This window comes from Zonotrichia leucophrys, chromosome 2 (genome assembly GCF_028769735.1).
Source record: "Zonotrichia leucophrys gambelii isolate GWCS_2022_RI chromosome 2, RI_Zleu_2.0, whole genome shotgun sequence".
NCBI lineage: Eukaryota > Metazoa > Chordata > Aves > Passeriformes > Passerellidae > Zonotrichia > Zonotrichia leucophrys.
This window is the reverse complement of record NC_088171.1, coordinates 152,774,539-152,789,701: the sequence shown is the minus strand read 5'-3', so window position 1 is coordinate 152,789,701 and position 15,163 is coordinate 152,774,539. Positions and strand designations below refer to the sequence as shown.

Below are 15,163 nucleotides of genomic sequence, written 5' to 3'. Positions count from 1 at the left end.
ATATTCAAATTTCAGAAAAAAAAGAAAACCAGAAAATTCAGTACTTCAGTTTGGGCCAGAAAAGAGAAATACATACAGACACACACACACAGGTATTAACTGGAAAAAAGTATTTAAAGCTCAGTGTTTTCTCAGGTGCAGTTATGCTTTTTCTGTATCTCACAATGAATCAGACACAGGAGGCACCTTTTTGAAGGTGTGCATACAAAAAATATTTGTAATCAAAGTTCCGGCTTATCTGTGGTTCTGATCTTCTCCAGCTTTTGTGTTTACTGAGCCTGTGGGGCCTGGTTTGTTCCCCTGTGTAAAGGGAATTATCTGCTTTAGGGGCTGAGCTCAAAGAAGCTGCTGAGGTGCTACTGATGGAGAAGGGCTTGGCTTTAGGAGGCCTTTTCAGACGAGTCTCAGTTTAAATAAGTATCTAAAGTCCTGCCTTGGCCAAGCAGTGTGGAGTTCATGAGGTGACAGGTCTAGAGCAGCTGAGAGAGCTGGGGGGAATTACAATCATTGATCACAGGCAGAGTAAAACCTCAGGGACAGAGACAAGAGCTTCAAGTTAATGAGGAAAATGTATCCAAAACCATCACTGAAGCAGGAATATAAAGTTTCCTGTAGTCCCACTGTAGACTGGCTACACCTTTACAATATCTCAGCAATAGTACCTCATGAAACTTTGCTTTCTGAAAGCAAAACCAATAAAAATGACCAATTATTCTTTGAAGAAGACAGCCCTACCAATAGGCAGTTTCCCTCTCAACACAGCAAATACTGCGTGAAGACAAAGTTTCTGCAGTGCAATATAAAGGATTTATTATTAGAGTATTACGTACTAGAGAAGCTGTTAAATATTATAGGAGAACCCACCTGTATTTCAAATTATTTTAACAAAACCAGACCAGAATGAATTCTGTTCATCTAGCCTAGAACAGTCATAGAAATGAGTGAAGGGCTGTAAGATTATCTGTGAAGAGTTAGGTCTTCAGAGAAGTTACCTGTTCTGCTCAAAAGAATATCCATCATTTAGGCAGACTGCTGAAGAATCCTGGGATGGGTTGGAAAGGACCTTTTAAAGGTCACCCAGTCCCAACCCTGCCTGGCATGGCAGGGACACCTCCCACTGTCCCAGGCTGCTCCCAGCCCTGTCCAGCCTGGCCTGGGGCACTGCCAGGGATGCAGGGGCAGCCACAGCTGCTCTGGGCACCCTGTGCCAGGCCTGCCACCCTCACAGGAAAGGATTTCTTCCCAACACCCCATCCACCCCTGCCCTCTGGCACTGGGAGCCATTCCCCTTGTCCTGTCACTCCAGGCCCCTGTCCAAAGTCTCTCTCCAGCTCTCCTGGAGCCCCTTTAAGGGGCTCTGAGGTGTTCCTGGAGCCTTCTTTCCTCTAGGCTCGACACCTCCAGTTCTCCCAGCCTATCTCCAGAGCAGAAGGACTCAAGCCTTCAGAGTATTTTCTTGGCCTTGCACTAGGCCTTGTTGAACTTCAGGAAGTTCCCCTGGACCCTGAATATGTCTAAAAACCACTCCAGTATCAGAACAATGCAGTTTTCTGTGGTTTTTGCAGTAATTCAAACAATGAGTGTGAAGTGGCAGCGTTCACTGCTCTCATGGTGTGAGAGCAGACACGCTGAGTCCTTGCCTGCTGAGACTGGAAGGCAGAGGAGTGGGATTCCCTTTCCCATGAGCTTGTCCAGAGCAGAGGAGGACATGGTCCTGAGTAGTGAATAAAGCATTTCCTCCTGGAGTGCTCTCCCCTGCTGCTCTTGCCCTGTCAGGGCTGAGGGATGAGCTGTGCTCCACCTGTCTGGAACATCTCCAGTCACTGCTCAGGGTTCTTGGAGGCCTTTGCTATTGGAAGGCTCTGCAGTGCAGATTTACTGATGGTTCCATAGGCCTGCGAGTAGCTGCCCATGGATGCCCTTGGATCACCTGCAGCTCCCACATTTGCAGTGATCTGGAACATCTTTTTACTGGGCTTCAGAAGGGGACGAACATCCTTGCTGGGACACTGAGAGTTTCTGGGATTCTGTGTGAGAAAGAAAAGTTAATAAGCCAGAATCAGCTTTCTGGAGTGCAAATAGGACACAGGTTTGGCTTTGTTTCCTCTCAGGAAACAAACACAAACTCAGGGCATGTGTAGGCTGATCTCTCTCTTCTGCTCTTGTCACAGAAAATTGGTCAGAATTCCCTGAAGATCCTTCCAAATGCATTGGTCATGTCTACACCTGCATGTACAGCAAGCTCCACAATCTCATCTTGGGGAATTAATGGCTTGTCTTTCTCTGAAAACATTTTGGAAGGGATTCCAAATTAGAGGGACTGAAAGGTGGTCTACAAGTGTGCTACTGGAAATGCCTGAAGGTTTCTGACAACCTGGACTAGTGGAAGCTGTTCCTGACCATGGCAGAGGGGTGGAACCCCCCTTTAGGTGCCTTCCAACCCAGACAGTCTGTGATGCAGTGAATCTGTGCTGCCTCCTTCCATGCCCTTCATTTGTCACAAGGTTCCTCCGTCACCTCTGCAGGTGCCAGCAGGCAGCAGGCAGCCAGCTCAGGAAGGAAAACAGCAGGAGCAAGAGGTCATTAAAGCACCCAGTGAGGGGAGGACTTCTCCAAGGAAGCATGGCCAAAATCAGGGAAGAGAAGGAGCAGAGAGGACAGGACTGACACCCTCACAGCTCAGCAACAGCAACCCATTAGATCCACAGAATCACAAAATCAGAGAATCACTAAAAGACTTCTGGGCCCATTGTGTCCAGCTGCTCCCCCAGCACTGCCAAGGCCATCACTGACCCCTGTCCCCAAGTGCCATTAAATCTGTTAAAGCCCCCAGGAGATGGGGACTCCACCACTGCCCTGAGGCAATCTGTGCCAGGGCTGCACAGCCCTTTACAGGTGGGTTTTTTCCAATATCCAACTAAACCTCCCCTGGAACCACCTGAGGCAGTTTCCTCTCATCCCATCGCTGTTTCCTGAGGAGACCCTGACCCCACCTGGCTGCACCTTCCAATCAGGGAGCTGCAGAGAGTGAGAATGTGCTCCCTGTGCCTCTTCTCTCCACAGCTGCTGCTGCAGCTCCAGCAGCTCTGTTCCCCCAGCTCTGTTCCCTTCTCTGGGCACACTCTAGCCCCTCCATGGGGCTCCTCCTTTCTTGTTGTGAAGAGCCCAACCTTGCCCCCAGGGCTGGAGGTCCCTCAGCAGTGCCCAGCACAGGGGATGGTCACTGCCCTGCTGTCTGGCCACACCGTGGCTGCCACAAGCCAGGCGCCTCTGGCCTCTTGCCCACCTTGGCTCATCTTCAGCTGCTGTCATCAGCACCAGCAGGTGACCCTTTCCAGCTTTCTGGAGCGCTACAGGGAGTTGCTGTGACCCAGGCAAGCACAGGTAAGGGCTAGAAGTTAAGCTACTCACATTGTAAAGGTTCTGCACACTTGTAGGAGAGAGCTGAGTGTTTGGCCATGTGATTTGTCTCCCTAGTTTCTCATTGTTGGGGATTCTGGACTGTTGAGGTGGTGCAGAACAGTTCCTGATCCCAGCACCAGGATTTGCATTTCCTGCAGAAGGAAAAACATGAGAGAAAGTAGGAAAATCAGCAGAACACATTGACTGAGGCAGAGACAGTCCCATACTCAACACTCATTCACCAGTGTTTTGTTCTTATGTCACGTCCCTCCCACACTTCCAGCTCCTCATCTCACCATGCAAATTCCCCTCATTTATTTCACAGCACTCACGCTCTCTTCCCCACACAACAGCCCAAGGTGTGTCACACCCCGGTGTAGGAGGTGGTACCCACTCTGCACAGTGGTGTGTGTGATGGGGTTGTACATCATCACACTCATCTGGGATCTCTGCCCCAAGTCCTTTCTTTGGCTGGGCCCTGCAGGCTGGGCCCCAGCTGTAGCTGCAGGGGGCACATGTGGAGGGTTTGGCACAGGGGGTGCTGGCTCTTGCTGCCCTTTCCTGGTGGGTGCAGCCTCTGAGCTGACACCTGGCTGAGCTGTGCTGCACTCAGACTGGCTCAGCTGAATGTTTTCTCTCTGCCCTGGCTCCTTTGGAAGGTTCTTTGACTTCTTTTCAAGGATCATCTGCAGAACAGAAAAGCTACTTAGACTTAACACAGCAATACAGCAGAAAAATAAAACATCAAAACAAAGAAGAATATTTATAAATATCTGCAATTTATTTTGCAGGGTAAGTAACAAGTATAATTTTGCAACTAGATGATCTTTAAAGTACCTTTCAACCCAAACCATTCTGTGAATCTTTCTCAGACATCATACTTCAGAGATTTTTGTTTCCCCTGTGTGAATTTTACATGTAAAGGTCTCTCAAATATTAGGACAGAATGGAACTGATCAAACACCCAGGTGTAACAGTGCCAGCAGGTACAGAAAACCCAGGGGAACACAGAGACAAGACAATGACAGAATTTGGTAAGTGTGTGCAAGAATGGCAGGTTACCTGGAGGATTAGGATTTTGGTAAATAGAACAAAAATACCTCATATAATTTATTTCTATATTCTGCCACAGACAGCTGGACATCATCACCCAAAGGAAGGATCACATCAAAATCCAAAGAGGGTTCCCTGGAAGGACAGTGGAATCTGAGGGAATGAGAACACATCATGTAATTCACTGACTGGAAACAGATTATTAAAATTTAAACAGGATTGTTAAACAAGCGCATGTAAATAGGGTTGGAGAAAATAAAGAATTAGCTTTGCCATTTTTTCTCTAATGCATTTAAAGAAAATTTGAGCCAAGGGCAGGTTTGTAATGTCTCAGAAGGCATCAGGGGAAGCTGCACACTGGTGTCACTCTCACCTGCTCACGTAAGGATGCTGCAGAGCCTCCTCTGCTGTGAGCCTTTTGTCAGGGTTAAAGACCAGAAGTTTCTTCAGCAGATCCAAGGCAGGCAGTGGAGTGGAGGGTGGGAAAATCTCCTCAAATGCCACTCGCTGCCTAGAAGTCAGAAGGAAATGATACAAGCTCTCAGTGTCTAATTTCCAGAGAAGGCAGGAATGACAGCTCCAGGATCATGCCAAGGTGACACCAGGCACAAGTTCACTCACCAAGTGTGCCATAATCACTGAATCTTAGAATGGTTTGGCCAGGAAGGAACCTTAAAGCTCATCACTTCCCAGCCCCATGATCCTGCAAATGTAGACCTCAGATTACTGTAGACCTCAGAAACATACTTCTCTGTAATTTACAGAGAAGATAAAATTTAAAAATCTGGTTTTGGATTTTGAAATCCCAAATACAATTGTGAACATAATGAAGAAGAAAGTATCTTGAAAAAAAATCAGTTTTAAGCACCAAATCTTACTCATATTTTAAATTATTTTTATTTAAGGAGACAACTCAGAGCCCCTTCCAGTCTGTAACAGGCTCAAAGGCAGCTGGAGAGGGACTTTCAACAAGGGTGTGGAGTGACAGCACAAGTGGGAAGGGCTTCCCACTGCCAGAGGGCAGGGTTAGATGGGATACTGGGAAGGAATTACTGCTTGTGAGGGTACTGAGGGACTGGAAAGGTTTCCTGGAGAAGCTGTGGCTGCCCCATCCCTGGATGCCCAGGCTGGATGGGGCTTGGAGCAGCCTGGTCCTGTGAAAGGTGTCCCTGTCCATGTCAGGGAGTGGAATGAAGTGAGCTTTGAGATCCCTTCCCACCCAAACTGTTCTGTGGTTCTGTGACTCCAGGGTCCTACATTAGATGATCTGAGACCCACAAACACCTCAGGCTTACCTGGAACTCATGTGCTTAATAACTGAGGCCTTGTACTCCGACTGCAGAGCCAAAATATCTGCAAGAATTAAAACATATTGTTACTGCCAAGATGAGGATTAGCAGAGCTGCACAGTTTATGAAGGAAAGCCAACATTTGATATTAATGTAGGAAATTATCCACACAGAACTCGGTCGGAGATCTATGGAAGGGGGATGGAATACTTACTTACGAATTTTCTAAGTTGATTTTTGAATTCCTATTTATTAATCATACACTTCATAAACTTGCATTCTCACAGCAACAGATGCAGAGCACCACGACATCTGAATTTCTGATTTTTTCTAACACTGACATTCAAGATGAGGATTTTAATTCCTTTGGAAAGGTGCCAGAATGAATGAGATTCCTCCTTCCCTGACCCAGCCAGGCTGCTTTCTTGCACTGGAGCCCTTCTCTAGATCCCTTTCCCCACAGCAGGGTCCCACCTTCTGGGGACGGGGAAGGGATGACCCTCAGGATCTGCTCTATCTGGTTCATTGTTGATGTTCCAGGAAAAAGAGGCTTTCCAAGCAGCATCTCTCCAAGAATACAGCCAATGCTCCACATGTCCACACCCTTAGTGTAACTATAAACAGGAACAGAACAGAGGTAGGATTAAATCAAGCAAATATTTTCCTGTACCTGGTATTCACATCACCTGCATTGATTTATTTGCTAGAAAGCGTGCTTGGTGACTTCTCAAATATAAACGCTCACAGGTTTGAACTATAAATTGAATAACATTTGGGAATCATGAGACTGGCAAGAATGAAACAGAAAGGAGATTTATCCTTCTCAAAGTATAGTCTAAAAAAATATAAAAGGAAATACGTTACAGGGAAATGCTAGAACAAGGTAATATATTAAAGGTAATGCCAGAACAAGGTATTATACCCTTTTCATATGACCAAGAATAAAGATACACATTGTTCTTTGGTCATAATGCACGTACAGAGTAGTCACAATTACTTAAAAATTACATTTTTAAGCAAAGTAAATGCCAAACAGTGGGTATAGGACAGTTTGCAAAACACCCACACCTAAAATTCAGGATAATACCCCGCATCTATTTATTGACTTTTCTGGCTTTTCATATTTAATTTTTAAGGAAAGGACTAAGCCCAACAAACAGGCAGCTGGTTTAAAATTTGATTAGGGAATATTTTGTGAAGGTCTATCAAAAAACACCGCTTCAGTTTGGAAAAGAGGATTCAGGTTCTCAAGCAGATGTTGGAAAGTTGTGGGTTTAAGGGAGAAGACTTAAGTCTGGTGGGAGAAAGGGTGACAAGCAGATGAGCTGCTCGTGTATGTCCATTGACACTCTAAGAACACAGTGTGAAAAGTGAATATTATATGGCTCTACGCAGATATTTACCATATGTATTTTGGTGTATTGATTAGTAGGGCTGTATTAACATTTTAATAATAAATGTAGTCTTGTAATTAAAAGGTGACTTCTGTAGTTAAAATAAGAACTATGTTAGTGGGATTTTTTTAAGAAAGGAATGAGGCACTCGCACCAGAGAGCACTAAATCTTTCAGAGAAAAAGAATTTATTGCCCTCTTATCAGAAGAAATTAACTTCTTCCCGCCTCAAAGGCACTGTTAGGATTCAGAGGAAGAAGCTGAGGATGACCAGACAGAATCCTGTATTTGAATGGAATTTATGCATCATGTATGAAGTGTATGAATATGCAACAGGCTATTGCTTTTAAGGGTTAATCCTCTGTTAACAGGGGTCCTTTTTCAGGCTTATTTTGCCCAGAAAGAGGTACCTGGACTGTCCATAACTCTTTGTCTTTATTGTCTCATATTGTCCTAATTCAATTTGTCCAAATTACTATTACTCTAATTGTATTCCTATTTTTATAACCATTTTATTACTATTAAACTTTTAAAATTTTAAAAACAAGTTATTGGCATTCTTCACAGCAGGAAGGACATGTCCACCTTAAGAGGTTTTTGTGTTGCAAAAGTTCAATTGCACACTGAGAAAGCAGACTGCTGACATGACACAGCATCTGGTGACACTGACGATGGAAAGACTGCGGACTTTCAGACAAAGAAAGGTGCGAGTGAGCAGGGACTCACCGGCGGGAGGCCAGCAGGATCTCGGGCGCTCGGTACCAGCGCGTGGCCACGTACTCGGTGAGCGCGGGGCCGGGCCGGGGCTCCCCCCGCTGGCACAGCGAGCGCGCCAGCCCGAAGTCACAGAGCTTCACCCGGCACTGCGCATCCAGCAGCACGTTGGAGGGCTGCAGGGGACACAGCACAACCCGTCATCTCCGAATAGCAATTATCAAGGCTCTTTTCTAGTCTCACACTTGTACATGTCTTCATACTTCTCCTACGGACACAGGATGGGACAGCTGGGGCTGTGGGGACAAAAGGCTCCAGGGGAGACCTCAGAGCCCTTCAAGTACTTAAAGGGGTGCCCAAAGTGCTTGAGAAGGACTTTGAAAACAGTCTGGACAGCTCAGGGGGAACGGCTCCCCACTGGCATAGGGAAGGGTTAAATGGGATATTGGGAACTGGCAGAGGGCAGGGTTAGATGGGATACTGGGAACTGGCACAGGGCAGGGTTAGATGGGATATTGGGAACTGGCACAGGCAAGGGTTAGATGGGATATTGGGAACTGGCACAGGCCAGAGTTAAATGGGATATTGGGAACTGGCAGAGGGCAGGGTTAGATGGGATATTGGGAACTGGCACAGGCTAGGGTTAAATGGGATATTGGGAACTGGCACAGGGCAGGGTTAGATGGGATATTGGGAACTGGCACAGGCCAGGGTTAAATGGGATATTGGGAACTGGCAGAGGGCAGGGTTAGATGGGATATTGGGAACTGGCACAGGCCAGGGTTAGATGGGATATTGGGAAGGAATTCTGCCCTGTGAGAGCAGTGAGGCTGTGGCACAGCCATGGCATCCCTGGCAGTGTCCAAAGCTGGACAGGGCTTGGAGCAACCTGGGATAGTGGAAGGTGCCCTGTCAATGGCAGGGTGTGGGAACAGGCTTTGAAGGTCCCTTCCATCCCAAATCAATTCTGTTCAACAGAAAACTGGAGTGAAGAACATAGACCATGACTGAGGTGTACCTTCTGATCCCTGTGAATAACATTCCCTGAGTGGATGAATTTAGTTGCCTTCAGGAGCTGGTAGAGAATGTAACACTTGTGGATGTCTTTCAGCAAATTCCCCTTCTTAATCACAGCATGTAAATCAGTCTCTGTAATACACCAGTAATATACTGACATCAGTAAATATCAATAGTACCATGAGCAGTCAGTATAAAAGTGGTAACAAAGATAACTCCCAAGAGAGGCTGGGTTTGTCTGGCTGCTGCAGTGCTGGGTCTCACCCATGGATTCGAAGATGAGGTAGATGTCCTTGTCATTCTCTGCTGGGATAACATCAAGTAGCTTGATGATATTTGGATGTTCTCCAAATTCCTGCACAGGGAAGAGACCCAGCTGTCAAAATCATACGTTTTATTGTGAATTAGAATTATTGTGGCAAGAAAATAGATCATAGCTGTCATCAACATCGATAGCCAAAACCCCAAACAATCAGAACATGTCGATGTGAGGGCTGGCTCAGACACTCATGGGCTGCACTGAGGAACTGACTGCATGGAGACTGAACACAGGTAACACAGGTACCACAGGTACCACACTGCAGGTGGAGGCCAGCCTCACATTTCTGCAGACTGACATTGACATTTCCCATGACTGACATCATGGGATCCTGAAGTTCATCCCCAGCTTTATTTCTCACTTCTGTGCAGCCAGGGACACCGTAAACACTTCATAATACTGTGACATTTTATGATGTGTAACATCCAGGACAGCTCCCAAAACAACACATTCACCTGCAGCAGCCTGTGGAAACACACCCACATGGCAGTGAGGCACAACCAGCCCATCACACACTTCGTTTTCATTCTGAGCTAGCCACGATAACCATCCAAATGATCTAAAGAAGGTTTTTACCCAAAAGGGGGTATTGTTCTAGAGATGCAGCTAAATCTGGACAGTGTTACTGAAGTGCTATTTAAGAAGGAAAATTCCACTGTCTCACACTGCCTTGCCCTGGAACTGATAACAGAAAGTCATGACAAAACTTCAGCCTGTACTAAAAAACCACGTTACCTTGAAAATAAACCTTGTTAGGGCCAGTTCTATTAACCTTTGCTTAAAGAATAATAATGCTACTAATACACCTACCAAAATGACATTCTAAAATTGGCCTGAAATACACCCATAAACTACAACTGAACAGCAAACACAAAACCTGCAATGACCAGAGCATCAGAGAATCATTCACACCCCAGACTCTACAGCAACTTCTCAATTAGAATAATTGAGATACACAACATAAAACAATAATCTAGTCCATCAAATGACCTCGTGATCAACATCAAGATTGAACTAAACAATTATTATGCACAGACAAACAAATTAAGACAAACATGCAATTATGAATAACGGAGTATTTTTCACATCTTTTCCTTTCTGAACCCTCAGTCTTGAATGTCAAGAAAGAGGTTTAAAATAGTAGAGGAAACTAAAATTCTTAAAGTCTACTAAGCACCAGAAGTTATGGAAGTATGGGCTGAGCAGCACATTAACTTCCCTCTCCCTGCCCTCCTCTGCCAAGTGACTCCTCCTTTCCTTCAGAATAAATATCCTTTTTTCCCCTGCTCCTACTCCATCCATCCATTCCAGGAGTGCTGCACCTTCAGAGATGATCAAACTTCTAAGGTAGTTCATTTCTAAGGAATGTTTATTTTTAATTTCTAAGGAATGTTAATTTTTAGCTTTAAAGTTTTCAGTTTGTATTTCAGGCTTCAAGAATGACTAAAAAGTTAAAAAAATAATCTCTTTCCTACTTAAACTTGGCAGTCTTAGGAAATACCTCTTCTATGAGCCCTGCCTCACCTGTGAATATTTCTAAGTGTTATTTCACTTAGAAAATAACAATTTATAACAACATTATTCCAAAATATTGGAAACATGTAGAAACATGCTAAGTCTAAGGAGGAGTGGACAGATAACTGGAATGCCACTGATAAGATTAATTATATGAAAACAAGAGTAGTGTTAAGTTATTCCCTGCAGAACTTCCCTTTTTCTTTTGGTTAGGTTATTTTAAGTGATTAAATTGCTTATAGCATGATGGAGGAAAACAATTTTGGAGTGTAAATCCCTCTCCCACCCCAGCCATCCTCCAATTACAGCAGTTAAAATGTAAGAGAAAATAGTTTCTATCCACAAAGCAGCAATAAGTGACAGCAGGTGCTGATGTGCTGTGCAGCAGACACATTGCTAAAGATGGGGAAAGAGTAAAAACAAGCCCAAATGAAGAGTGTTTTATTTGGGTGGGTTCACCCTGAAAGGCTCTTTGCCAAGATGGTGAAGAATAAAAATTAAAGACTTATCAACACTAATCAATGACTGCTGCATTTTGGAAAACAGTGGGAAGAAAATACTTGGACATCAGAGATAATAAAAAAATCAGAGAGGAGGGGGAACATGGACATTACCTGCAGGAACATAATCTCTCGAAATGTCCTCTAGAAATAAAGAAAAAAGAGTTTATCATCACCTCAAGAGAACAGCAGAACAGAGAGGCAGTTCAATGACAGGGTTAAATCCACTACTCTTTTACACATGCCATGATACACAAAGCTTGATGTTTATTGTTGTTTTTATCCCAGTATGGCTGCAGACTGTATTGTTATGTGCATATTATCATCTTTCAGACTCAGAAGTCCTGAAAATATCTATGGAATCCCACCACGTCTCAGAACACATCAGGACAGTAATTTCTCACCTGAGCATCTGTTCTGTTCCTGAAAGCATCAAAAATCTTTTTAACAGCAACTGTTTCTCCTGTCTGGCGGTCGGTTGCTTTCCATACAATGCCATAGGCCTGTGGAGAGGCAGGACAGGTGATAAAAACCACAGTTTATAACAACAAGAGTGCAGGCAGCTGCACGCATCCTGGGATGCCATGGGACCAGGACGGGCTCAGGGATGGACTGGAGCAGGAGCAGGAGTGAAGGGAGCCACGTGGAGGACAGAGAGACCAGGCCAAGGAGACAGACTCAGGACACACACTGAGAGGGCTGGTGTAAGAGCCTGAATGAGGGATGTGGGACTCCAGGCAGCTCTCCAAAATGCAGTTTATTGTATCCAAAATGCAGTTTATTCCATCCAAGGTGTTAGAGCAGTCCAGGGTTGTGGGCGACAGAGCTATGCCCTACAGCGGTCAGCTCCAGCTGCAGGCAGGCCTGGAGACCCTTTGGTTTTGGTTACAATGCATTATATACTTTTCTTTGCTGAGCATCTTCATACAGTAGAACCAATCTATACCTTAACTATTATCTATAGCCAATCATAACTCCTGTAATTACCATATTCATGTTACTGTTCTTCAATCACTAAAAGTTAGTACATTACAGTTTAAGCTAGAAGCTGTTATTCAGTTTTCTTGCAGTGGAAAATTCTGAGGCCTTTTTTCTACTTGCAACTTTCCTGTGCTATCTTTCTGCTTGGTGAGAACATTTTCTTGTTTGGGGTGGGTTTATCCTTTGTTCTAAGGCATAAAAACCCCTTCTAACTAACACACCCTTTGCCTTCTTGGTTATCCAGTAAGACTGGCTCAACAATTCTTTTCTATATCAAAACTTGTTTCCATCTCTATTACTTCATCAGAATCTACATTCAAAAATCTTTCTGCTATGCATCCATATCTGAGAGACTTTCTTGTCAAACTTTCCTCCTTCCCAACAGGTTGGGGTTGTGCAGCCTGATGAAGAGAAGGCTGCAGGAGATTTTAGAGCTCCTTCCAGTGACTGAAAGGGCTCCAAGAGAGCTCAGGAGGAACTATGGACAAGGGCCTGGAGGGACAACACAACTTGGAAGGGCTTCCCATGGCCATAGGGCAGGGTTTAGATGGGATTTGGGAATAAATCCTTCCCTGTGAGGGTGGTGAGGCACTGGCACCTGCTGCCCCAAGAAGCTGGGCATGGGATGGGATAATGGGATGATGGGATGGGATAATGGGATGGGATCATGGGATGGGATCAATGGGATGGGATGGGATAATGGGATGGGATCAATGGGATGGGATGGGATCGATGGGACGGGATGGGATGGGATGGGATAATGGGATGGGATAATGGGATGGGATGGGATAATGGGATGGGACAATGGGATGGGGTGGGATAATGGGATGGGATCAATGGGATGGGATCAGTGGGATGGGATGGGATTGATGGGATAGGATCGATGGGATGGGATGGGATAATGGGATGGGATAATGGGATGAGATAATGGGATGGGATAATGGGATGGGATACTGGGATAGGGTGGGATAATGGGATGGGATGGATCGGATGGGGTGGGACAATGGGATGGGATGGACAGGCCGAGGCCAGTGGTGCACAGGTCAGCAAGGCCAGGATCTTGCTCTTGGGTCACAACAAGCCCATGAAACGTGCCAGGCTTGGGAGCTGAGCAGGAGGAGTGTGTGTTTTCCACCTCCCAGATGGGCTGGGAAGCTGGGAAGGACCTGGTGGTGCTGGTGGCAGTGGCTGAACATGAGGCCAGGTGTGCCCAGGTGGCAAGAGGCCAATGGCACCTGGCTCATAGCAGCCTTGGTGTGGCTGGCAGGTCGAGAGAGATTACTGCCCACATTTGGCTCTGGTGAGGTTCCCAGCTGGAGCACTGCACCCAGCCTAGAGCTGCTCAGCACAGGAAGGACACGGAGCAGTTTGAGCAGCTGCAGAGAAGGGCACAGAGATGCTCTGAGGGTCCAGGGCTCTGCTCTGCAGCCAGGCTGGGACACCTGGGGTGTCAGTCCAGGGACAATTCACTGTGCTCCTTCAGAACTGAAAGGGGTGGTTAGAAGGATGGAGAGAGACTTTTTACCAAAGTCTGTAGTGACAGCATCCCAGAATTGCTGAGGGTGGAAAAGCCCTCCAAAACCACCAGGTCCAACCACTAACACAGCACTGTCAGGTCCAACACTAAACCTTTTTTTTTTCAATTAAAAGCTGTGTTGTCTGTTAAGGGAACAGGAACTTCTATTTGAGTTTTCCCTATTCTGCATGACTGTGATCCTTGCAAATGATGATTACTCAGTCTCACTTGTGGTACAGATCCAGTTTTTTCATTTTAGGCCATAGATTTGAATCTGGACTTACCACAGCCTAGGAGCTGCTTTACCTTTACACAAAGGGATCACATCCGGCTCAGAAATGCCCATTTACTGTTTAAATACTTGTACAAAGCAAAAGAGCAGCAATGTATGATCCCAGTGATTAAACACTCATGTAAGGACATCAAGGAGGCTTGCCCCAGTATCATGTAACAGGCTTTCCCCCCATCAGGCAGTACAAACAGTTGTACAAAGTGCCCCAGCTAAGTGGTACAGCACTACCCTGCTGGCAACTGCAACACAGCCTCGAGTTGTGCCAGGGGAGGTTTAGGTTGGATATTGGAAAAAACTCCTCTGCAAAGGGCTGTGCAGCCCTGCACAGACTGCCTCAGGGCAGAGGGAGGTCCCCATCCCTGGGGGGTTTATCAGATTTAATGGCACTGCGGGGGGACAGGGGTCAGCGGTGGCCTTGGCACTGCTGGGGAGCAGCTGCACTGCACAGGCTCAGAGGACTTTTCCACCTCAGTGACTCCTTGACTCTGCGAACATAATGAGGAAAATACTTAAATACTCGTATCAACTCAAGTAAATGATAGCAAAGAGCCGCCAGAATAGTAAAGCAGATAACTCGGGAGGGTTTAGAGACTGAGGAGACACATCTTAGAAATTGCCATTGGCTTAAGTTTAAAAATGCATTTTACATAGAAGATATGACTTGATGCAGCACGATCTGAAGTGATGGGTTTACAGTAAATGTAGAAGGATTTGGCAGGCATACAGAGAATGTACTTTGAGACTCAGATCTATTTTACTATTTACTTTTTACAGTCCCCCGGAGTTCCCCTGGATCACCTGGAGCTCCCACAGGGCCCTGAGGGACAGACAGAGTTCCCACGGGCGCCTGAACTCCCAAACACCGCCTCAGCTGCCTCCGGCCGCCCGGAGCCCTCACGGTGCCCTGAACTCCAAACGGGCCCCTCGAGCTCTCACGGGCCCTCCGAGCTCCCGCGACCGCCCCAGCTCCCCCAGGCCGCCCCGGCTCCCCCAGGCCAGCCCCCGCCAGGCACTCACCCCCTTGCCCAGGCGCCTTTTGATCTCGTACTTGCGGCACACGAGCGGCTCCACCTCGGGCGGGCTCATGGCGGCGCCTCCCTGTTGGCTCCCGCTGCTATGGCAACGGCCCCGCTCACCGCGCATGCGCACGGCACACCGCGGGGCCCGCCTGG

General features: G+C 46.3%; 1 protein-coding gene across 1 annotated transcript; it reads right to left on the bottom strand.

Moving 5' to 3' along the window:
* Positions 1 to 25: 25 nt before the first annotated feature.
* Positions 26 to 15,098, bottom strand: MAPK15 (mitogen-activated protein kinase 15). The gene is made up of 13 exons (XM_064706815.1): positions 15,009 to 15,098; positions 11,607 to 11,705; positions 11,317 to 11,346; positions 9,133 to 9,223; positions 8,870 to 9,000; positions 7,864 to 8,027; positions 6,219 to 6,358; positions 5,751 to 5,808; positions 4,829 to 4,966; positions 4,503 to 4,608; positions 3,797 to 4,088; positions 3,412 to 3,554; positions 26 to 2,027 (listed from the first exon to the last, which is right to left on the bottom strand). Exons 1-13 carry the CDS (start codon positions 15,075 to 15,077, stop codon positions 1,821 to 1,823), a joined length of 1,668 nt encoding a protein of 555 aa, XP_064562885.1. The 5' UTR covers positions 15,078 to 15,098; the 3' UTR covers positions 26 to 1,820.
* Between the last annotated feature and the right edge of the window lie 65 nt (positions 15,099 to 15,163).